General features: G+C 43.2%; 1 protein-coding gene across 4 annotated transcripts; it reads left to right on the top strand.

Moving 5' to 3' along the window:
* Positions 1-3,761: 3,761 nt before the first annotated feature.
* Positions 3,762-23,705, top strand: BCL7B (BAF chromatin remodeling complex subunit BCL7B). Of its 4 annotated transcripts, none has more exons than XM_036409394.2 (6): positions 3,762-4,502; positions 7,808-7,883; positions 15,856-15,952; positions 18,026-18,196; positions 19,279-19,358; positions 23,651-23,701. In XM_036409394.2, exons 1-6 carry the CDS (start codon positions 4,411-4,413, stop codon positions 23,678-23,680), a joined length of 546 nt encoding a protein of 181 aa, XP_036265287.1. In that variant the 5' UTR covers positions 3,762-4,410; the 3' UTR covers positions 23,681-23,701. The 4 variants fall into 4 exon arrangements, with proteins under 4 accessions (XP_036265287.1, XP_036265288.1, XP_036265285.1 ...); XM_036409395.2 differs by having other exon boundaries at positions 3,764-4,502; positions 23,661-23,705; XM_036409392.2 differs by lacking the exon at positions 23,651-23,701 and adding an exon at positions 19,622-20,670 and having other exon boundaries at positions 4,215-4,502.
* The last annotated feature ends 1,000 nt before the right edge of the window (positions 23,706-24,705 follow it).

The raw sequence follows: 24,705 nt of genomic DNA, 5'->3' as shown, positions 1-24,705 counted from the left end.
TTGAGCCCATTTGCATTTTCTTGATCATGTTTGTGTTTTTGGCAGAATGCACGGGAGAACTATCAGCCAGCACTCTGAGGGAGGAAAGTTTAACCTTTATTTCGCAGATCTGCTAGTCCAGGAGAATTCCAGATCCAAAGCCTGAACTCAACTTGTGGGGAGGCTCTGACTTATATACCTCCTGTGGTGGGCCCCTGAGGGTCCCCACAGCTCTGCCCAAGTCAGCTGTGGAGGGGCCCTGGGGTTGGGCTCTGCAGTGCCTCCCAAGTCAGTCAGAGTGGGGAAGTACGATTACAGTTTTAACCAGATACTGAACTAGACTGCAAGCGCCCCCCCAACCCCCATTTTCCTTTTCATTAGTATTGGATAACAGTGCTAAGCATTTATTCCCTACCAACTTGCTACTGTTTTTGCCTCAGCTCTTCTCCCAGTAACCACATTTTTATTTGGTGAACTACCACTTCCCTGACTTGACCCATACGATTTTTAGGGAGGTAGACCCAGATACTTTATAGTGGGCATATAAGCAATCAGCAGTTCCCTGGACTTCTCCAGAATTTGAGAAAAGTTCTGCTGAGATCACTTAGTAAGTTATAAGCTTATTATGTGTAGTCCTGCCTGAGAATGAAGCCAACAGGAAAGTAGGGCCAAAGATAGACCATACACTGAGGATGCTATTTAGACTGGCAGGTCGAGACACACCTGAGCTTCTCTTGTCAGTTATAATTCCTGTTTATGATTAAATTCCGGTTTATGATTAAGTCAACTTGAGTCAGACACCCTGACTTGCAGCTAAAAAAGCCTTAACGGCCCTAGCTGATTTGGCTGGGTAGATAGAGCATCGGCCTGCGGACTGAAGGGTCCCAAGTTCAATTAGGATCAAGGGCACATGATCCCCAGTTGGGGGCGTGCAGGAAGCAGCCAATCAATGATTCTCATCATTGATATTTCTATCTCTCCTCTACCTCTCTGAAATCAATAAAAAATACATTTAAATAAAAAACCTTACTAATGTAAATTGTCCAAGACACAACTTATGAATGGCATGCCCAGATATTTACATTTAGGCCTGTCTGGTACTAAGATAGGTACTTTAACAACCAGGCCCATAACCAGAGGCAAGAATAGAAATGGATGCCCATAAGCCACATCTTAATATTTAAAGGTTATAATAAACTGAGCTCAAGTATGCTCTATCCCAGTTGTCTGCAAACTCTAATCAACAGAGCCAAATATCAACAGTACAACGATTGAAATTTCTTTTGAAAGCTAAATTTTTTAAATTTAAACTTCTTCCAATGCCACTTCTTCAAAATAGACTCACCCAGGCCGTGGTATTTTGTGGAAGAGCCACACTTAAGTGTCCAAAGAGCTGCATGTGGCTCGCGACATCCTGGAAGGCCAAGTTTGAGTTTAGAATTCTCAGACTCAGTCTATCACATTGTGGTACCAAGGCAGCCATCCCATGGTCAAGGCTGGTTTCTCTTTTCTTCCTACCTGGTTCTTTTCCACATTGCAGGGGATACCCCAGTGCACACCTCCAAGTGCTATCAGATCCCTGAGAACCATCACCCCTTCACCCACTACTTGAGCAGCACTGCCTTTATAGGAATGGAGCCAGGGGAGAGGCTCATACCGGCCCTGAAAGCAGATTTGGGTCTGTGTGGGCAGGGATTCCAAGGTCTTAGGTACCTGGACTGTGGTCTGGTGGGTAAAGTGGCAACACAAGCTCTGGGTAGTACATTTCCTTGGTCCTCCAAGGTCTGTGCCTCATGGCAGTAGGAGAGCCAAAACAAGTCCTAGAATGAGGCTTCTTGACCACATCTAACACTGTTAACCTCTGTGTTAACCACACTTTGTCCCCCTACCCCCCACTGCAGTTTCAAGTTCACTAAGCTCTCATTAAAACATCAGAAATACAGTATTTTATTGGGAGTTCAGACAGGTATATCTCAGAGTTCTAAAAATTCTGGACATGTGGAAGTAGTCTTTTGTTTTTATAATTGGCATTTATGGCCCTGATTACTGGTCTCCATTCTCACCTTTAAGTTCTTCCAAATATCCCACAAACCAGCTGCAGCCTGGGTAGCAGTATGGAAACAGTTCAGACCTTCATCATTCCTCCATCTCATCCCAGGACCAATATAGGGTTAAGAAGGAAGCCATGGAGAGCTGAGCATACCAGCTTTCTCTCTGATAAACCCAAAGAGCTTTCCCTCCTGCTTTCATTGTAGATGCTGTCACTACAGCAAGTGAACTCAGCTTTCTTGTGCTTAAACCTACTGGTTTGTAAATTATGCTAATTAAGTAGGGTTTTTTGTTTGTTTTTGTAAAAAATCAAATTTCCTATTGAATATCTTGTTTTAAGCCCTCACCCTCTCCTTTACTTAATTTTTTTCTTCCTTAATGACACCTTTCTGTCACAGCTGACTTCCTAAAGACTTGCTCACTCCATACAAGAACATGGAGAACTGCAGGAGGGTTTTGAGAGGCAGTTCCAGATTAAACTGATACATTCTAGGACTCAACACTTGGGCCCTGACCAGGAATGGAACCATGACCTGGTTCATAGTTAGTTCAACCACTGAGCCATGCTGGGCTCACAATGGACTTTTGATGTTTGTCACTGATCCTAGATGTTTGTCATTGATCCAGTCTCTAGAATCACTACATGGGAGACAATGGCTCTGGGTGTAGCTAATTTTAAAAAATATTGATTTCAGCTAAAACCGGTTTGGCACAGTGGTACAGCGTCAGTCTGCGGACTGAAAGGTCCCAGGTTCGATTCTGGTCAAGGGCATGTACATTGGTTGCAGGCACATCCCTGGAAGGGGTGTGCAAGAGGCAGCTGGTCGATGTTTCTCTCTCATCGACGTTTCTAGCTCTCTATTCCTCTCTCCTCCTCTCTGTAAAAAGTCAATAAAATATATTTTTAAAAATTTAAAAATTAAATAAAAAATATTGATTTCAGAGAGGAAGGGAGAAACATTTATGATTAGAATCATTGATCGGCTTTCTCCTGCATCACCCCTACTGGGGATCAAGCCCACCACTGGGCATGTACCTTGACCTAAGGAATCGAACCATGACTTCCTGGTTCATAGGTCGATGCTCAGCCACTGAATCACACCTGCTGGGCTATCTCAGTATTCTAGAATCATTCCTTCCCTGCACATGGTTCACCAATTCCACTCCGTAGTCAGGCAGACACTATTCCTAGGCTTCTCACCAGCAAGACATTTGCTTATCAAACCATGATGTGTTGGTCAGTCATGAAAGGCTCAACAGTCATAGTCAGAGGCTGTGTCAAGTTCAGCGTTAGCTAGGCATTTCTCTGGGGCATATAGGAGGAAGTTTTTTTAGAGGTGAGAGAAGTAAATGCTACCAACCTATGCAAACTGTCACCTGCTTCCTTTGTCTCCTGAAACTGCTACAGGACTCTCCTTGCATACTGTAAGCATCAATAAATGCCTATCTCGTCGGACCTGCACTGTATATTCAGCATTCATCCAAACATTTATTGAGCATCTACAATGTGGACAGTTTGCTTGAGCAATTGCATCTACCCTATTTGCAGAAGTCAGCTTCAAGGTCATTTCCCCCCCAGAAGCTTCTGTAAACCTCTCAATTAGATTAGGATTGTCATGGTACCTTGTACTTCCCTTAGCCTAGTATTTATAAAACGCATTTTTAATGCCTGTTTTCTGATCTGTGAGTACCATTAAACTGAAAGAAAAACCCAGATTTTGAATTAAAGACAATGAGTACAGTGCTAAGTATGAACAAGTGGAACCCCAGGATGGCAGGTAAAAGCTTCTTTGAGTTCAAAGAGATGTTGGAAGAGTGCCAAAGAGGTCAGATCACCAGGTGCAGAACGTGTGTACAAGGTTGTAAGGCATAGTGAAGAAAGATGTGAAATTCGGAGACTGGAGTACAGCGGCTTATCTGGGGAGCTAAGACAGGAGGGGCAGCAGGAAAGGATGATGCAGAACAGCAGTCCCCTAAAGGTCAAGTCCATAAAACAGGTAATGGCAGCAACTCTGGCTCAAAACGAGACGCCGACCTCCAAATCTTCTGGGAAAGTCCCAGATTCCACCAGCAGTGCCTCGCACCTCGCCCTGCCCACCGCACATGCTGCCCGCTCACCCCGCACTTCCCTCCGGGCCAAGGGGTCTCCCAGGGCACCCAGGGGTCCTGGAAGCCGGGAGCAGGGCGCGCAGGCGCGCTGAGACCTGGAGTCCCAAGGGGCGGGCGAGTGCGCGCTCTTCCTCGCGCACGCGCGCACGGAGGGGGCGACGGCCGCGGTGACGCTGCTGCTGCTGCTGCGGCGGGCGGGTGGCGGCGTGTGAAGCGCGCGATTCCCCGCGTCTTGGGAGCAGTGCCCCGGTTCTCGCCGCTCCCGCCGCCGCCATGTCGGGCAGGTCAGTCAGGGCCGAGACCCGCAGCCGGGCCAAGGACGACATCAAGAAGGTGATGGCTGCCATCGAGAAAGTGCGGAAATGGTGAGGGGCCGAAGCCGGGGCCGAGGGTGCTGGCGGGGTTCGCCGGTCCAGGCCCAGAGGAACACCAGACCGGCAGGCGGGGTGCGAGTCCACTGGCGCTTAAGTGGGGGGAAGGGGGAAGTCGGAGAAGGCGGGAGGAGAGTGCGGCTCGCGTCGGCGTGAGTTCAGAGGGCGCGCCAGCCCTGGCCAATTAGCGGCTTGACCGGCTCGTGGCCACGCCCACCTGTCAGTAGGCGGTGCGTCGCCAGAGGAGATGCCGGCTTCCGGTCGCTCTGGTCTGGAAGATCTTGCTCCTCGCACCAATCCTGGTGGGCTTTTGACTCCGCGTACGTCCGCCTCTGTAGTCTTTTGCTCTGTGACCTGTCCCATATATTTACCAGCAATCTGAGCGTCCCCTCCGCCAGACTGAGCACTCTAAGATTGGTGAGAGGTTCGTGGTACCTACCTGCCACAGGAACAAACTTGGTGTGAAAATCAAAACTCTCCCCCCTAAATGCCCGACGCACTCTTGTGAATTGTGTAGGCATTTCCTCTTGGTGCCCTGGGAGCTCTGGGTAAAGGAGTCGAGACCTGCTCCTCGTTGAGAAACGACTCCTGTAATGTTCTTTGCAGACGCTGGTTGACTGCCTATTTTGTATCAGGAATGCCGATGTGCTATCACATTAAAATTTCACAAGCAACTCATTATGCCAACTTTAAAAATATATTTTTAAAGTATATATTATAAAGTATATATTATATAAAAATATATAATATATATATATATATATTTTTTTTTTTAAAGTATTACATAGGTTCTCCTTACACACACCCCCCCCATTAACCTCTTCCATCCCGCTCCCGTCCCTTCTCCAGCCCCCCTCCGCCCCAGGCCCTTACCACCTCATTGTGTCCACGGGTTATGCATATATACATATATGCATATAAGTTCATTGGTTGATCTCTTCCCACTCACCCTCCGCTGCCTTCACTTTGAGGTTCAACAGTCTGTTCATGCTTCTATATCTCAGGGACATAGTTATTCCACCCATCAGTTTACTTGGTTCATTAGATTCCACATATGAGTATCATGTGATACTTATCTTTCTCTGAGTTATGCCAACTTCTGGAGTGCTTTTCGCTAGTTGAAGATTATTAATAACTTTAAAGCACCAGTAGGTGTTAACTCCCTCCAGGAAGCCTTCCCAAAGCCCTCCTGTCTTTCACTCTCCATCCCTTTTAGAGGTTTCTTAACTTCGACTTTGCATGTTTGCTCATTTCCCCACAAGATCAAGTTCTTTATTCCTCTATATCCAAAGGCTTCGAGTATAGTTGGGACCCATTATAAACATTGGTTAATCAATCATGATTTTTCTTCTCAATATGTAATTCTGGTTTTTTTTTTTTTGGTGTGAAATCTAAGAGTTGGCACACCTTTCTCTTCCGGCATTCTCTGCCCCACCTAGTAGCCTAAGCCAGCTGACATCCTCTCTCCCCCAGCCTCCCATAATCTCCCTATTTCAGCTCTGCTGATTCCTTGGTCCATTGCTCACATTTCAGTCGGCATGATAATATTTTTCTCAAGTGCAAATATCAGAGTACTTCCCTGCTAAGAAAATAATGCTTTGGTGACCTCTTCTTGCTTGTAAGACCAAACCTGGTCCTGCCTGCCTGACCTGCCAGGCTCAAACTGCCCTCTTTCCCAGGATGCTGGCCATCTTTCAATTAGAGCCACACTACTATTCCAGCTGCCCATCCTTCCTCAAACTTACATACCTCTTGCCTAGTTAACTCCTGGATCAGCTCAAAAATTGGTTCCTCAAGGACACCTTTCAAGACCCCAATCTAGATCAGATCCTCTTCATAAAACTTTCCACAATTGTATTAGGTTAAACCATAAGACATTTCTGACAAAAGTGGCAATTTGATATGGTTAACCTAATGATTAAGTGATTGACAATGAAATGAGTTGTTTGATGTCTGTTTCTAACTGGAGTGCATGCTCTGTGAGGGTAGGGACTATGCATATTGTTCCTTGTGTGCCTAGGGCCCAGTACAAGGTCTTGTATATTAAATATTTGTTAAATAAATGAGGAAATGGAGTATCTTGTCCAGGAATTAACTTTAAATAAACTCTAAATCTTCAATTCATTCTTTCTGTTATATCACAGTCTCTTTTTTATTTTCCTGTTATGTCATTTGCTGAATAACATCCTCCATAGCAAAAGAACAACAGTTGTTGCTTTTTTAAAAAAAATATATTTTATTGATTTTTCACAGAGAGGAAGAGAGAGGGATAGAGAGTTAGAAACATCGATGAGAGAGTCATCGATCAGCTGCCTCTTGCACACCCCCTACTGGGGATGCGCCCGCAACCAAGGTACATGCCCTTGACCGGAATCGAACCCGGGACCTTTCAGTCTGCAGGCCGACTCTATCCACTGAGCCAAACCGGTCCCGGCAGTTGTTGCTTTTTTTATGTTATCAGATGTGGACTTGAAACTTTCAGAAGTCATTTCAGGCACCCACACTCCTCCCCCCACCCCACTCGTCCACAAGTTTCTGCCTTATTCAGGAATGTCACTTGCCTTTCCGTAGGTATGTGCCTGGGAAAAGATTAAGCTTCTCTTTTGTTTAAGGCTTACCTCAAAAGTTACTTCCTCGAAAATAAAACCTTAGAACAGTTCTTCCATGGCTTGGCCTTCACCTCTTCCAGAAACCAGTGTAAGGCTTTGTTCTGTGGGCTGGAATCATCCTGGCCTGTGATCATTTTTAAGTGGAGTGTGTGTTTTCACCCTGAGTCCCACAGGAGTCAGGAGTTCTCCCATCCATGGGCGATCCTAGTCTTACTCTGGCTTTCAGCCTTCTCACCCTTGCCGTCTTCATTCTTTTTCCTGTCTTTTTCCTTCCGATGAGCTCCAGGTAGGAACCATATTTTACTAGTATACATCCGTTATAGCCTGGGGAGCCTTATAAGTATCTGTGAAATTGAATTATGTTTTGAAAAGAAAAGTATGCTAGAGAGACAACTGAGTTTGGAAATGTGCTGGTACTCTATATTGGTGTAGTATATGAGGGGGGGAAAGGCTTCAATATTCTGTAAATGAGGAAAAAATGACAAGTAGAGAGTTCAGAGCCAAAGGAATTTGACATAAGTTTTTTGAAAGGGATGATTTTGCACCAAAAGTAAGGTAATTTGGCCAGAAGGAAGTTTAGAAAGCATTTAAGATTGGAGGAATTATTTGTTGAGAAGTAGGAAAGCCCAAGTTATGAACAGAAAATCTGTTTTATTGTTTTATCAGTCCTAAGAAGTGTCTTTCTTTTAGGGAGAAAAAATGGGTTACTGTGGGTGACACATCCCTTAGGATATTTAAGTGGGTTCCTGTGACAGACAGCAAGGAGGTAAGTGTGGAAGACAATCCCAACAAAAAAAGGTACTGTTTTCTTTCTTTGATTGCCTCTTAATGATAAAGGAGTTTATTTCCCCAGAATTGAGTTGAAAATATGTAAAGACATCCTCTGTCATTGGCCCACACAAAGCTTTCCTTTACTTTTTCCCTTTTTATTCCCTTTCTTTAACCTATTTCTCTTTTCCAGGGCTTGGTGAACTATAGCCCAGGCCTACTGTGAGTGTCAGTGTAGCTTTATTGGAATTCAGCTATGCCAATTGGTTTCCTTCTGCTTTTGGGTTATAATGGTAGAGTGAATAGTTGCCATTAGACCTAATGAATGGTCTGCAAAGTCTAAAATATTTATTTTCTGGTCCTTTAAGAAAAAGCTTGCTTGTTTTATCCAATTAGCTATTCACTGCAGTGTATTTTTATGTGTTTTATATGTATATGCCTTTTTAATTCCTCTTTTTTAATATATTTTATTGATTTTTTTACAGAGAGGAAGGGAGAGAGATAGAGAGCCAGAAATGTCGACGAGAGAGAAACATCGACCAGCTGCCTCCTGCACACCCCCTACCGGGGATGTGCCCGCAACCAATGTACATGCCCTTGACCGGAATCGAACCCGGGACCTCTCAGTCCGCAGACCGACGCTCTACCGCTGAGCCAAACCGGTTTCGGCTGGATACCTGTGTATTCTTGAAAAATACATAGCATTGTTTCATGGTGGTGTTTTTAAATGTTTACATCTAAATGTAGCATTGTGCTATAAACCTCCATTCTCCTTTGTTCAGTCTTATTTTTGAGAACTCTCCATGTTTCTATAATTGTAAATACAGTTATTACCTTTGACCCTTGCACTGTATTCTTTTATAAAGTGTTCACATTCATGTACACATTTCCTGGGTAATAAAATAAATTTTATATATATATGTATATATATACATACATATATATATATATATATATATATATATATATATATATATATATATATAATTTATATATATCCAGTGATCAAAAGGTGGAACAACCGGTTAGCCAGTTAGAACGTTGGTCAACGCACCTAAGGGTTGCAGATTTGATACTGCCTGTGGGAGGCAACCAAACTATGTGTCTCTCACATCTAACCAGTGATTAGAATTTGTGACCAGCCGAAACTGGTTTGGGTCAGTGGATAGAGCGTCGGCCTGCAGACTGAAAGGTCCCAGGTTCGATTCCGATCAAGGGCATGTACCTTGGTTGCGGGCACATCCCCAGTAGGGGGTGTGCAAGAGGCAGCTGATCGATGTTTCTCTCTCATTGTTTTCTCTCTCATCGATGTTTCTATCTCTCTCTCCCTCTCCCTTCCTCTCTGAAATCAATAAAAAATATTTTTTAAAAAGTATTTTAGAGCCCTGGCTGGGTGGCTTAGTTGGGTGGGGTGTTGGTTCAGTGCACCAAAAGGTTGGGGGTTTGATTCCCACTCAGGACACATACCTAGGTTTCAGATTTCTCTCTCTCTCTCTCTCTCTCTCTATCTCTATCTCTATCTCTATCTCTATCTCTATCTCTATCTCTATCTCTATCTCTGTCTTTCTCACTCTTTAAGAAAAGCAAGGGAAACATTCTCTGGTGAGGATTAATAATAATTTTAGAGAGTAGTGACTCTATTCATTTTACTCTTTTTAATTAATTGTGGTAAAATACACATACCATAAAATTTATCATCCTACCATTTTTCGTGTTTAGTTCAATACAGTAGTGTTACATATATTTATCTTGTTTTATAACCAATCTCCAGAACTTTTTATCTTGTAAAAAACTTCATACCCATTAAACAGTTCCATTTCTCTTCTCCATTTTTAACCTATTTCAAGGTTAAGCTTTAGCCATTCACTCGCAGGAGGAGTGGGAAGAGGGCAAATGATATATTCAGGAGTTTAAGTAGTTTCCTAGAAGTTGCCTCAAGATATACTATAAGTGTTCATAATAGCTTGTGGTATATCTAGTGGCTGGGAAGACTGAGAAAATATGACCACCTAAAAATTCTATTAATATACCCTGGCTGGTGTGCTCAATGGTTGGAACATGGTCGTCCTCCTCCCTCACCCCCCACCCCAGGTATAGTCAAGGGCACGTACCTGGGTTGCATGTTTAGTTCCCAACCCTGGTCAGGATGTGTGCAGAAGGCAACTAGTCTATGTCCATCTCTCTCTTTCTCTCCCTCTCTCCCCTCCCCATTCCTTTCTCCATTCCACTTTTCTCTTAAAAAAAAAAAAAAAAAAAAAAAGCAATGGAAAAAATATCCTCAGATGGGGATTAACAGCAACAACAAAAAATTCTATTATTAATATGGACAAAGATTTCTACCATAATATACTTACCCTTCCCCCCACCCCTCTCTTTACCTACTGGTGACTAGATAAATTTTCTTCTGGTGACTTGAAGTTCTTTTTTCTATTGGCTACCTCTTAACTTAAGACTTATTATATTTCCCTGTAAAATGTATCAAAATCTCTATTTTCTCTCTGAACCTGGTAATACCCACAACATTTCCCCCATCTGTGATCTCCACCCTTCCCCCTTCCATCCTTACCTTGTCCTTAGTTGTTATTGTTTTTAATATATAAATATCTTTTCTAAGGAAATATTTTTTAATTCTTTTTTCCTAAATATATTTTTATTGATTTTAGAGAGAGAAAGGGAGAGGGAGAGAAAGAGATACAAACATCAATCAGCTGCTTCCTGCCTGCCCCCTATCAGGGGATCGAATGGAGCCTGAGAGCTGGGTATGTGCCCTGACCAGGAATCAACTGTGACCTCGTGATTCATGGGCTGATGCTCAACTACTGAGGCATACTGGCTGGGCCCTTGTTCTTAGTTTTGACTGGAATTTTAGATTGTACTAGAGGCACAGTGCATGAAATTCTTGCACGGGGTGTGGCAGGGTGTCCCTCAGCCTGGCCTGTGCCCTTGGGGGATGTCCAACTGCCAGTTTAGGCCTGATCCCCCTGTCAGACATCCTTGTCGCAATCCGGGATTTTACATGCACCAGTGACCATGCTTTTCATACAGGTGAAAGGCATCCTGCTGTTGTATGGGCAGCTGTATTTTTTTTGCCCCTATTATAAAAAGGAATACAAAACATGATCCTTCTGAGGCAGTAGTACCATTTGAAGCAGAGAAAAGTTAAGTAATTGGCTTTGTCACACAGTTATAAGTGTCAGAATCAGGGCTGACCACAAAATGTGCAAACCAGAGTCCATGCATGTCATCGCTGCATCATCCTGTTTTTTCAGTGTTAGAGTAGCCTTGCCAGGTTTTAATTTTTAATCTAAGAGACTGTTCCCAATATATAGGGTAGGGTCCCTAGGCCAGGCCAGCAATCAGGGCTCATCTGTGGGGTGACTGGTGGGCAGGACGATCAGGCAGCCCATGCTGGCACCCACCTTGGCTGGCAGCCTGGTGCTGCCCACTGGCCAGGCCTCCTCCTCTCCCCCCCTCCCCCAATCACTGCTGCTGCCGGTCACCTCCCTCTGGGGGGGGCAGGAGAGGGAGAGAAGAGGGGCAGATGCTCCAAGCAGGAGCAATTCCTGCATTGAGCGTCTGCCTCCTGGTGGTCAGTGCATGTTATAGTGACCAGTTGTTCTGTTTGGTCCATTTGCATATTAGGGTTTTATTATATAGGATATTCAGCTAATATATTTCAGTTTTTGCAGATATTTCTTGTTTTAGTCATTGCTTAATTAGCCAAAGTTAACATTACTAATTATTTACTAACTCTTTGCCACCTGTTTATTATTGTTTTCTCCTAGACTCATTTCTCTTGCTGTAATCCATCCTTCAAAATTTTTTCCAAGAGGGCTTTGTAGAACTAACTTTCTGAAAATATCTTTTTATTCCTAGAAATATCTTTGTTTTACTTTTATGTTTTGTTGATCATTTCATGTTTAATTGATATTTTTAGGAATAAAAAGAAAACCTCTTTTTATTCCTGAAAATATCTTTGTTTTACTTCCATGTTTAGTTGACCTCTATATGAAATTCTAGGTTCCAAGTTATTTTCTTTCAGCATTTTAAAATTATTACTCAGTTGTGCTTCTGTTGAGAAATCTAATGCCAGTCTGATTCTTGATTCTTTGTAGGTTATCCTCTTGTATTTCTGGGAACTTTTAGAATTTCTTCTCTCTCTGATCTTCTAGAACTTTTTAAAGAATATCCTGTAATGTTCACATCTAGCTTCTTTATTTCTGAGCTTTTCTCTCATTTATTTCATCTCACTATTCTTTCCTCATTTCCCTATTCTAATTTCTCAACCCAGTTTTTGCTTATTAGTCCTTTCTTCAACTATATCTATTTCTGCTGCTAATCTTATTTACTTTTATTTTGAACAATTATACCAATTTTCTGTTTTGATTCTTCTTCAAAACAACTTTCCAGTATCATCCTTATCTTTGTGAGCAGACTCGCTATGTATTTTATTTAAATTCTTCTGTGCCATTACCATTCTGTATAGTTTGTTCTGTTTATTGTCTTTCATGGTGCTTGTTATCCTCCAATATCTGGTTAGTTTTTTCTGTACACTTACCTTTTATTCCCTTGGGACTCTACCTTGCCTTGGCTAAAATAATACGTAACTGAGGGAGTATATAAGCCTACACTCGGGTTTCCCTCCTCTAAATGACTTTAAGGGATGGAGTTAGCCTCAGGGTTCAGTTTTTTCCCTCTGATATCTTTCCCTGCCTCCCCAGGAACTCCCTAGTACCATTCTTCCATGTGCTACCTTAATATAGGAGCAGCCATTCTCCCTTGTCATTGCCAACCCCAAGGAGTTGGTAAATGTTAGGAGGGCTACGGAGCCACTCTTTATTCTTCATACATCCCTGGCACCTATGAGGCCATTATTGCTAGAATCAACCCCTCCATCCCGACCCCCAACTCATTTTTCCCATTTAAGTCCCTGGTCCTTTTCCTATTAAAATTCTCTGTGGGACTCAGCTCCCTTTGTCTCTCTTGAGGGCTTCTTGCAGTGTTTGTGTTGCTTTCTGAGCTGGGCCCAGAGGTCCATCAGTTTATCTGCCTGCTAATGATTCATGGTAGTGTGCCATCGTCTAAGGTACTAGCATAGACCTTGTTAGATTAGGAAAAATGGAAAATGATGATCAAATTGGTAAAGAAAAAATTACAAAGGATACAAGGGAGTGGGACACTCACTGCTGATGGGAGAGTTAATTGGCACAAACTTTACAGGTCATGTTGATCATAAGAGCTTTCAGTGATGGATGTATTAGTTAACTAGACTGTTGGAATCCTTTCACAAATGTATATAGTGTGTCCCAAAAAAATATGTACACATTTTAACAGCTGATCACTCAGTTTTGAACATAAAATTTACTAAACACTGCCTTTATAATTATTCAAAATGTATGTATATATGTGTGTGTGTGTGTGTGTGTATGTGTATATATATATATATATATATATATATATATATATATATATATATATATTTTTTTTTTTTTTGGTGAGGGGAGAACATGTATATCAAATCACCATTATGTACACTTTAAATATCTTACAGTTTTATTTGTCATTTATAACTAACTCAGTAAAACTGAAGGGATAAAAAGTTTTTTTGTTTTTTTTGTTTTTTTTATATTTTTTTGATTTTTTTACAGAGAGGAAGGGAGAGAGATAGAGAGCTAGAAACATCAATGAGAGAGAAACATCGACCAGCTGCCTCCTGCACCCCCCCCAATGGGGACATGCCTGCAACCAAGGTACATGCCCTTGATCGGAACCGGAACCAAACCCAGAACCTCTCAGTCCACAGACCGACACTCTATCCACTGAGCCAAACTGGTTTCGGCGGGGTAAAAAGTTTTAAATAATTATTCCTTAAATCTACAAGCTTTATCTCTAGGAATTTATCCTCAGGAGATAATCATATGTATACAACATATGCTTAAATATACCTAATGATAAAGCCAAATGTTCAGCATTATTTTATTGTTTATAGTGTTTCAAATTGCAAGCAAAATAAAGATCTTAATATAGCCCAGCCGATGTGGTTGAGTGGTTGAGTGTGGACCATGAACCAAAAAGTCACTGGTTTGGTTCCTGGTCAGGGCACATGCCCGGGCTGCAGGCGTGATCCCCAGTGTGGGGCGTGCAGGAGGCAGCCGATCCATGATGTTGCTCTCTTACCAATGTTTCTATCTCTCTCTCCCTTTCCCTTCCTCTCTAAAAATCAATGAAAACATATACATATAAAAAAAGAGAACTTACTGTATAGAATTCATTAAATAAGTTATTGTGCACCTGTATTTTGAAGATCTTTGTAACCATTATAAGAAAGATGTAGCCGGGCTGGCGTGGCTCAGTGGTTGAGCCTTGACCTATGAACCAGGCGGTTACAGTTCAATTCCCGGTCAGGGCACATGCCCCAGTATAGGGTGTGCAGGAGGCAGCTGATCAATAATTCTCTCTCATCATTGATGTTTCTATATCTTTCTCCTTCTCTCTTTCTCTCTGAAATCAATTTAAAAAAAAAGAATAAATAAGAATTTAAAAAGATGTAGAAGATTACCCAGTTGCATAGAGAAATGTTTAATGCAGTGAATGAGGAAGGGGAAGTAAGTTATATGACCCATTTTCACACAAATATGTGTAGGTTGTCTCTGGTTTGTTTCTTTTACTGTACTTCCAGAATTCCCTATAGTGAATATATATTTTACATGACCACAGAATCATTAAAATGAAGATAAAATAGAGATCAGAAAAAAATAATAATAAAGCCAAATGTTGGCCTGGATGCTGTGAAACTAATACCCCAAGTATATTGCCACCATCCTTTCAGAGAGTAGTGGGGTACAGTGTATTTCAAGGAAAATAGTATGTTTATATTTTCTAATCCAGAAGGAATATTTTTGTGTGAGTTTTATCTGAATAAAATAATCGAGGAAAAAAATAAAAGTTTAGCATTGTGGTTTTATTTCTAGTAACAACAAATAAACACAATCCTAAATAAGTTAAAGCTAAATGTCTAATTGTTGAGAAGTTAAGTGAATTATGGTATATGGAATATTATGCAGCTATTAAAAATCATGTTTATGTAGCTTATGTAGTAAAATGGTCAAGTGTAATTACACTAAAATTATGTCTGTATAGGAAAAATGAAGGGAAGGACATACATAAATTCTAGTTGATTTATTGCAGAGATAGGATTGAGAGTTATGAACAAAAATTATATTAGTAGTACAATGCATATACAATAAAGAGACATGTATGAGCAGTATGAATTAGTGAATTTGAAATTACCAGATTTAAACTTTGGGCTGTTGGGATGCTGGCATTTGCAAATTTCCTTTCCCGTGGGCCTGTTCGTTGCAGGCTAGTTTATCTTCCCACTGTGGTTCCCCAACATGTGTAGGGGGATGATGTATAAACAAAGATTGAAGTAAGGTAAACATTTTGAATGGATAGGGGTTTTTGGTAAGGAATAGAGCTAGCAGGGGCCCCTTTGTCCCATAAATTCTTACATTACATAAAAATGACTCCTTCCTTTTTCCAGTCAAGGTTCCATTCTTCTTTCACTTATTTTTTTTCCTGCTGTGCTACTAAAATAGGAATCTTTTTCAAAATTAATATTTTGTGCTTCTCACCCATCCTCATGAGGAAGGGTTGGATCGAACATTCTGATCAGGGCAGAAAGCAGAGGAGTACCACAGGGAAATCTAGTGGAAGTATATGTGTCTGTCTTTTACATTTGATTCATGATATTAGCGCTGGAAGGTCCATTTTACAGATACAGACACTGAGACTTGCGGACACCTTGTCCAGAATTCCATTATGCCTTGGGCCCTGGATTCTCAAAACCACTGTCATTATTCCTGTTCAGTCCTAATCCAGGCCTCTGTGGTGTCTCAAAAAGCACTCTTCTCTATCTCTGCGAGTCTCCTCGTTGGCTCTGTCACATCCCTCTCTTTTTCCTTTTCTAGAAAGAAAAGTCAAAGTCGAATGGTTCAGCAGCCCGGGAACCTAATGGCTTTCCCTCTGATGCCTCAGCCAATTCCTCTCTCCTTCTTGAATTCCAGGGTGAGTTGCATCCATATGTCTTCTTGCAGGAAAATGAAAATTTAGATGAACCCATTCATAATAAGAATAGTTCTATGTATAATTTCAGTGCCTACTGTTTTGCTGGTATCTTGCTAGGCACTATACATAAATCTTCACTTTTATACTTCACAGGCACCCTGCAAGATAGATGATAGTATCCTTATTTTCCATTTAAGGAAACAGGCTCAGAGAGGTAAAGTTACATATATAAAGTAATATAACTAGTAAGTGATAAACCTCACATTGATTCCTGGTTTTCTGGATCAGAAGCTCTTTTCTTTAGACTGCGTACTTTATGATAGTGCCTGAGAGTGGGTTACCCAAAGCTAGGGCATCTGCCTGTCCCCTGTTGGCACAAGTTCTGCTTTTAAGTCAATGTCCTGCCTGTGTCAGGACCACATTCATGATGTTCCCTCTTACACCTACGTGGCAGTTACTGTTTGTGAAGCACTTTCACTTCAGTTTCTCATTTTTATCCTAACATCAGCCTGTGATATAAACCAGGCAATAAATAACCATCATCCCTAGTTAAGAAAATTGATGCTTCAAGAAAAAAAGTGTTTGCCTAAGTTCAAAAGTGACAAAGCTTTATTCTTACTTTTTCTATCTTTCTTTTTTTTTTTTTTTAGAGCTCTATTCTCTTTTTATAATAAAATGCAACTTCCATTTTAGCATAGAAGGTAGTGATCTTCGCAGAAGTAAAGACTAGAAAGGGCTTACAATTTTCTCTTTAAAATTAGTCTGGGAGCATGCCTGCCAACTTTCCCCCAACCCTCTGTCCCTGCCCCAGGGTCAGTGTGATATAGGAAGGAATACAAGAGGAAGGTTTTCTAGTTATGTGTGGGGTTTTCAATAACGATAGAACTCTTAGAGACACATGTGAGGCCCCGGTTTCTCAGTCCATTTAATTCTTTTCATTCAGTGAACATTTAATGAACTCCTACTGTATGCCAGGCACTATGCACAAGAAACGCAAGGACCGGTAAGCCACAGCGCCTATCTGCACAGAGCAGGAAGGAAACTGGTGTGTAAAATAGTAAACTCAGGTGTGCACAGGACACTACAGGGGCATAGAAGAGAAGGTGGTCATTTTTACCCAACAGAGCCCGGGATACAGGGATATGTGGAGGACATTATGCTTGAGCTCAGTGTTGGCCTGAAAGGCTAGAAGGAACAAGTGGTAGCAGACAACTGTGCATGAAGCAGCTCTTCACTTAGGGTCCAGCTTGGTGTGGACTAACAACAGGGAGTGAGTCTGCAGATCAGAAAGGACTCTGAATGTTATGATAGGGCCATCTTCTGCCTGTCCAGAGAAGCAGTGGGGTTTGAATTTTATTGTTTTGGCAGCAGGCAACCATCGAAGGGCTTAGAAATATCCTGCTGGCAGAGGTGTGAAGTAAGTGGGAGTACATGGTACTGAAGGAAGGGCAGTGGTGGCTTTTGGAGGCTAGGCCTGAACTAAGCCACCAGGAGAGGAAGCAGTGAACACAACGCCTGTGTTTTTAACTATTTCTAACTTAGGTGGTGATTTTTAAGCCTTCAGACAGCTTCCTAGGTGGGACTCCATTGATCCTTGAGGCCTCAGGTAGAACCTAGATCCCTGAAGGGTCTGAGCTGAATTCCTCCGAACAGATTTTTATCATTTTCTACACACCTTGTGTTGTGAGAAAGGTTGAGAGGCATACTGTCTATCTCTTCCACTGGACAATAAGAAAATGCAGGGTCTAAGCTATAACTGGTGGATAATAATTAACTGTATCCTGATCTTCCTGAAATGTACATGTTGCATAAATTTGAAAATTCTAGCTGCACCTGGTGCTTAGAATATGTCGTGAAATAGGAAATGCTTAAATTAATCAACAAAGACAGGTTCAGTGCATAGAAGCCCATGGACCTGTGCCTTGGGTTCAGAGTGCATCTGCAGCAGAGATCATTGTACCTGGTGTGTCTGTGGCTGCCTAAGAAGACACCAGGTCTTTGGCTCTATACAAAGTTACCCTTGAGGAATAATTACCACCCTCAGCCGTTGCCTTTGTCATGTTTGGTTTTCAGATGAAAACAGCAACCAGAGTTCTGTGTCTGATGTCTATCAACTGAAGGTGGACAGCAGCACCAACTCAAGCCCCAGCCCCCAGCAGAGCGAGTCCCTGAGCCCAGCACACACCTCTGACTTCCGCACAGATGACTCCCAACCCCCTACTCTGGGCCAGGAGATCCTTGAGGGTAAGTCTCGGTTGAGCCAGGACATGCATCTTGGAGGGGCCTTGCCTCTTGCCTCTCTTCTTTAGAATAATGGGATAGAGAAAATGCCAGAGTCTGGCAGTCTCAAGCTATTTGTTAACAGTTTGGGCTACTTTGGAGAATGGTTGTATTTTCCCCTTACAGAATGAAAGAAGAAAACAAACACCACAAGTGAGTGCCAGGATCTGTGTGAGGCTCTTTCAATATTTAACGCCTGGTATAATTCTCTCCCAAATCCTTGAAATAGAAGCTATTATCTCTGTTTAATATATATATATATATATATATATATATATATATATATATATATATAAAATTGATTTTTTTACAGAGAGGAAGGGAGAGGGATAGAAGTTAAAAACATCAATGAGAGAGAGAAACATCAATCAGCTGCCTCCTGCATACTCCCTACTGAAGATGTGCCCACAACCAAGGTACATGCCCTTGACTGGAATCGAACCTGGGACCATTCAGTCCACAGGCCCACACTCTATCCACTGAGCCAAACTGGTCAGGGCTGTTCTCTCCATTTTACAGATGAGGAAGTTAGAGTCTTAGAACATTTTAATTGCTATTAAAGATCACATAGTAACTGGTAGAAGTGGGTATCTCCAATTATATTCCTTCTAACTTCAGAGTTTATTCTCTGCATTATCTCCTATGAATTTCTTCTTATATATTGTTTCTAAAATATATGTATGTTGATTCTTTTTAAAAATATATATTTTTATTGATTTCAGAGAGGAAGGATGAGGGAGAGAGAGAGAAACATCAATGATGAGTGAGAATCATTGATCGGTTGCCTCCTGCACACTCCCCACTGAGGATCAAGCCCACAACCTGGGCATGTGTCCTTGACTGGAATCAAACCCGGGACTCTTCCAATGCTCTACCAACTGAGCCAAACCAGCTACAACTGTATGTTGACTCTTCAGCCTGTGCTGCCTCTTCACCAAGCCATCTCTAGATAGCCTTAGGAAAGCTTCCCCATCTTGAAGGCAGATTCTACAGGAGTCTCCCCGTCAGGAGGCCTTGCAGTTATGCTGACCATATTGCTTTTGCAGAGCCCTCCCTGCCTGCCTCAGAAGTGGCTGATGAACCTCCCACCCTCACAAAGGAAGAACCAGTTCCACTGGAGACACAGGTAAGGAAACACTTTGGGTTTCCCAGTTTCTAAGAAAAAAGGAAGGATTTCATTGCCGTGAATTGCATATATTGTGTCGGATGTGCTATAGTGTAGTAGAGTGGAGAAGCAGCAAGGAAAACTAGTGTCTCCAGGTTATAAGGTAGGGAAATGTTTGGTTATGTACGAGAAGATGGGCATTGGGCTTCTGAGTTGTAATTAGGGATGGGGAGGTTCTGGTTCAGAGGGATGGCCCTATAATTCCATGTTCTGGCTGCTCCTAGATTGCCACGGAAGAGGAAGACTCAGGTGCCCCACCCCTGAAACGCGTCTGTGTGGACCAACCCGCAGTGCCGCAGACAGCCTCAGAAAGCTAGCAGCATCCTGACACCCTTCACCTCCTGGCCCCTGCCTCTATTTATTGCATTCTGGTTCTGGCTGTGCTGTGTTGCTGGGCTAAGGGCAAGCACTGGGGTCCAAAGCCTGCCCATAGGAGCCTTCTGTTCTGGAAGGCTGACATAGACTTGGGGTTATAGCATCATCTTCCCTCCCTGGCACCTGTGTCTGCTTGTTCCTGCGAAGAGGAATGCTCATGTCCTCTTTGTTTCCCAAGTAGGCTGGAGCATCTGCCATCCCAAGGTTTATGTGTCACCTCCAGGTAGCAATCTCTGCTCCAGAACCTCTGGACTGAGCTGCTGGCGCTTCTATAAGAGGAGAGAGATGTGGAAGGCACCCTTTGGAGAAGAGAGTGCCAAGAGTTACTTGAATTTGAGTGGCGACTGTAGATGTCTGGCCTTTCTCACAGGGCTAGGTGCCCTGGAGGCCATTATTGAATGCCTAGGTAGAGACTTTGGAGGGAAGATGCTTTTCTCCACATGAGGGCAAAAAGTCCATATAGATTTCTTGCTGCCCTGGCACTTCTGCCCATTCCTGAGGTTATGCTGCCTCTAATGGGCTCTCTAGCTGCTGACAGTTCCCCCCACCACCACCACGAGAAAACTAGCTCCCCTCACCCCACACATGCAGCTTTCTGTTCTCACCCGTACATTTCATTCCAGCATTCTCTGCCTCCTGCCACAGCCCCCAGCATTCATGCCACAAACTGCCCCAGCAAGAATTTGAAGTCTGACCACAGTACCCATCCCCCAAAGTACTCCTTCAGCTCAGACTTTCTAGAAAGATCCCCTTTCTTTAAAATCTGCATGTTTAATTGAACTTCGTGATTTTATTTTTTGTTCCATAAAAGTTTAAGAAATGGAAATGGCTAACAGTGAGTGAAGACATATTTTAGCACTGAATAGAATATTTTTAAAATTAAACTATTTGAAATATGTCTCGTTGGTATCTGAGTGCTTCATTCTTGAAGGTTGTGGGGTTGGGCTGGGAGTGCTTGTGAAGCCCCTGTGGACGAGGCTCTGCCCATTGTCTTACTCGCTGAGAATGACTGGGATGGAATGATTTGTCGACTCCCTTTGAGGTTCTCGTGTAGTTGGAATTCTATGACTGTTTCTGAATATACTGAATGCAACCTATAGTTTTCCACAGCTGCTTAGGAGGCATTCATGAGTTCTTTTTTTAATTTTATTTATTATGGCAAAATATACATAACATAAAATTTATCATTTTGGCCAGTTTAAAGTATACAGTTCAGCGATACTAAGTACATACACAATATTTTGCAATTATCACTGCTCTCTACCTCCAAACTTTTCATTACTTCAAACAGACCCCCATACTTATTAAGCAGTTGCTCCACACTTGCCCCTTCCTGGAGGCCCTGACAATCACAAATCTATTTTCTGTCCATGAGTTCCTTCTAGATTCTGAAGGAAAACTAAAGTCATGGTTGAAAAGAGTTCTACATTCTACCTGTTAAAGAATTTCGTTTCAGTATTCCCTAAAGTGATTCACTTCTCTCAGGAGCTCCAGGTTTCTGGGATGAGACTAGAACCAAGTTCTGCTGCCCTGTTTTATCATCCCTAGTTTACTTTTTCTTAAAATTTTAACTTAACATGTACTATCAAGTTGTCAAATGCATGTCACAGATGCCGGAATTGTATGTGGTACATAAAATAAGTATCCTATAAAATAAAAGCCCAGTGACCTAACAGCGGAACTACCAGAATGACTGGTCCACCAGTCGCTATGACGTGCACTGACCACCAGGGGGGCAGACACTCAACGCAGGAGCTGTCCCCTGATGGTCATTGCACTCCCACAGTGGGAGCACCACAGGGCTTAACAGGATGAGCAGCTGCTCTGCAGGAGGCCAATTCCCACAGGCCACGCCCCCCACCAGTGCATGAATTACAGCACTGAACGCTGGTGAGTGAAGGTCGGTACTCTCCACCAGAATCTCAGATAATCCCAGAACCCGCCTCACAGGGTTGATCTAAGGGTTTCTAGTCATAGGTTTTTTTTTGTTTTGTTTTGTTTTGTTTTAAATATATTTTTATTAATTTTTTACAGAGAGGAAGGGAGAGAGATAGAGAGCTAGAAATGTCGATGAGAGAGAAACATCGACCAGCTGCCTCTTGCACACCCCCCACCGGGGATGTGCCCGCAACCAATGTACATGCCCTTGACCAGAATCGAACCCGGGACCTTTCAGTCCGCAGACCCACGCTCTACCACTGAGCCAAACTGGTTTTGGCATCTAGTCATAGTTTTAAGAATGGAATGAGATCATCAGCTTTTAAATAGTTGAGGGAAAACACACACTACTCCTTTTTCATTCTCTTTGTCCCACCTTCTTGTGAGAAAACGAACACCTACTAGCTCCAATGGCCCTGCCCTGAGCACTGGCCCTGGGCTCTGAATGAGTCTGTAATGTTAACTTTAAAAAAACACACACATTGAAACCTGTAAAGAATTTTGTGAGTTTATTTGAGCCAAACTGTCAACAATTGCTGGAAAGAAGAATCTCAATTAATTGAGATAAGGCTTTGGAGAATGGTGCCTCACATCTACATTTATACATTGCAATCAAAGGAAGGGATGTAAGAGGGTTACATGAAATCCATTGGATAGGTTAGAGAGGCAGGAGAAAGCAAAGGGGCGGGAGAAAGCAAAGGGATGGAACCCCTGGGATTGGATAAAAAGTAAAATGGTAGACACATACTTAGGTGGGTGCAGGAACAATTAACATAACAATGAAGGAATTTGTGGTATTTGTCCTGGAGCCCAGGCACTTTAGGCTGTGCCCCAAGGGCTCCAGAAAAAGCAAGTTACAAGATACCCAGACATTTCAAGGGTATGTTGTCATAGATGCAAAAAGACAGATAGGCTCGGTTAGGATAAAGGTTGACCTTGTCAGTGAAGATACCCATCACAACTGGTTTTAGTTAAAGTGTAATTTCAGACCATCCTTTGTGGTTACTTTAGGTCTCTTGAGTTTGCAAGACTGCCAAGCAAGCCTTCCCTGAGCTTGTCAGGTCAGCATGTGGCCCCTTTTGTCCACACTTCTAATGGCCTTTACTCCTAGTGCCTGCCTTACTCAGCCTGTATCACCCACTGAGCACCCGCTGTGTCCCAGGCGGTACCCGGGTGCTCGCAGAGCAGCAGGGAGCCAGCACCCTGTCCTACGGAGTGGGCGTCCAGCCAGGAGAGGACGGGGTGCGGGGAGGAAACAGCCCTGGACAGACATGAGGTGCAGCTGTTAGAGGACATGGGCACCATGAAAACATTGGAATGAAGCCACACAGGGGCTACTCGAGGGAGGGGCAAAGGGAGCTCGCTGAGGGAAAGGACGGATGGAGGAGAGCATCGGGCAGTGGGGACAGCCCATGGAGGGGCAGCAGGATGAGCAAGAGGCCGAGTAGAAAGGGGTGGAGGCTTATGGGGGTGGGGGGGGAGGACGCATCCTGCAGGGATCGAGGGCGGGTGAGAACCTGGCATCCCCTGAGTGCAGGGGTTGGCGCCAAGGCTGTAGGTGAGGGCCAGCTGGGCTGATGCAGTGGGGGCAGACCCTCTGGCTTCTGTGACAGGTGCAGACTGAGGGGGAAGAGGAAGCAGGGAGACAGTAGGAGGCGACAGCACCCTCACAGAGGAGGGATAAGGAGACAGTGGAAACACGATTGTGGGGGGGGGGAGGTCCCATGCTCTCCTCTGCCCCTGGGAAGGCAGGGTCTCTGGCGGGGGTGTCTGAGGTCAGATCCTGTCCATTTTGAGGGTCTGACTGTAAAACCCAGACCTTAGTTTGCGCTCCACACAAGGGATGTGGAATGTTCACGACCAGCCTCCCACCATGAAGTCCAGGCGGCAGGTCATTCCTGCCTCACTGCCCTAATCCCTCCATGTTCCCTCTCCTCCAGCTCTCATCAGTGATGACAAGTACTTATTAAACAAGCAAATGGTTTTATTTTTGGTACAAAAAACAAAACAACAGCCGAAACCGGTTTGGCTCAATGGACAGAGTGTCGGCCTGCAGACTGAAAGGTCCCAGGCTCGCCAAAACCTGTTTGGTTCAGCGGCAGAGCGTGGGTCTTCGGACTGAAAGGTCCCAGGTTCAATTCCGGTCAAGGGCACGTACCTTGGTTGCGGGCACATCCCCACTGGGGCATATGCAAGAGGCAGCTGATCGATGATTCTCTCTCATGGATGTTTCTAACTCTCTATCCCTCTCTCTTCCTCTCTGTAAAAAATTAATAAAATATATATTTTAAAAAAACAACAAAACAGAATGTACAGTAGTATGGAAAGCAAATGTTGAAAACCAGGAAAATGAAGCTCCCTTGTAGACACACAGATCAGCCGAGTCCAGAACCTGGGTCATGCATGACACCAAGGGCTCCGGGTCCAATGCAAAGGGCTTGCCCAGGTGGTCCGACTCCAACTCCTGACTCCAGTTTCCAGGACAGAGGATCCTGCACCACAGAACAGAACGGCCTAGACCAGTAGGGGGTGTTTAGGAGGCAGCTGATCGATGATTCTCTCTCATCGATGTTTCTAACTCTATCCTTCTCTGTAAAAAAATCAATAAAATATATTTTAAAAAAAGAAAAAAAGAAAGAAACATCGATATGTGCCCTTAACTGGGAATTGAACCTACAAAACTTTGGTGCAGGCTGACAATCTAATCACCGGGAAATACTGGCCATTGCCTGTTTTTCTTTTTGCTGAGTATTATTACAGGCTCGTGGATTTCCTTTATATTCAACTAGTGGATCTGGTGCATGGATTTGTGTACACTGAAAGGAAATTAATTAGAAGGTGGCCAGCGAGGCGGGACTGGGCCTGAAAATATTAAATGAAAAATCCCAGAAGCAAATACAAGCGTTTTAAATTTCATGCCTTTTCGGAAATTGCTCTGTTTTGCTCAGGACATGAATCATCCCTTTGTTCATGGTATCCACATGGTACAAGCTTC

This window comes from Pipistrellus kuhlii, unplaced genomic scaffold (genome assembly GCF_014108245.1).
Source record: "Pipistrellus kuhlii isolate mPipKuh1 unplaced genomic scaffold, mPipKuh1.p scaffold_m20_p_4, whole genome shotgun sequence".
NCBI classification, from domain to species: domain Eukaryota; kingdom Metazoa; phylum Chordata; class Mammalia; order Chiroptera; family Vespertilionidae; genus Pipistrellus; species Pipistrellus kuhlii.
Note: the sequence above shows the minus strand (reverse complement) of the source record. Positions and strands in the feature narration are given on the sequence as shown.

Bases quoted from the DNA above. Each gene is read 5' to 3' on its own strand.
- BCL7B (XM_036409392.2), top strand. From the start codon at position 4,411: ATGTCGGGCAGGTCAGTCAGGGCCGAGACCCGCAGCCGGGCCAAGGAC. The intron at 4,503-7,807 runs GTGAGGGGCCGA...TCTTTCTTTTAG, and splicing joins ATCGAGAAAGTGCGGAAATG to GGAGAAAAAATGGGTTACTG. The intron at 18,197-19,278 runs GTAAGTCTCGGT...TTGCTTTTGCAG, and splicing joins GGGCCAGGAGATCCTTGAGG to AGCCCTCCCTGCCTGCCTCA.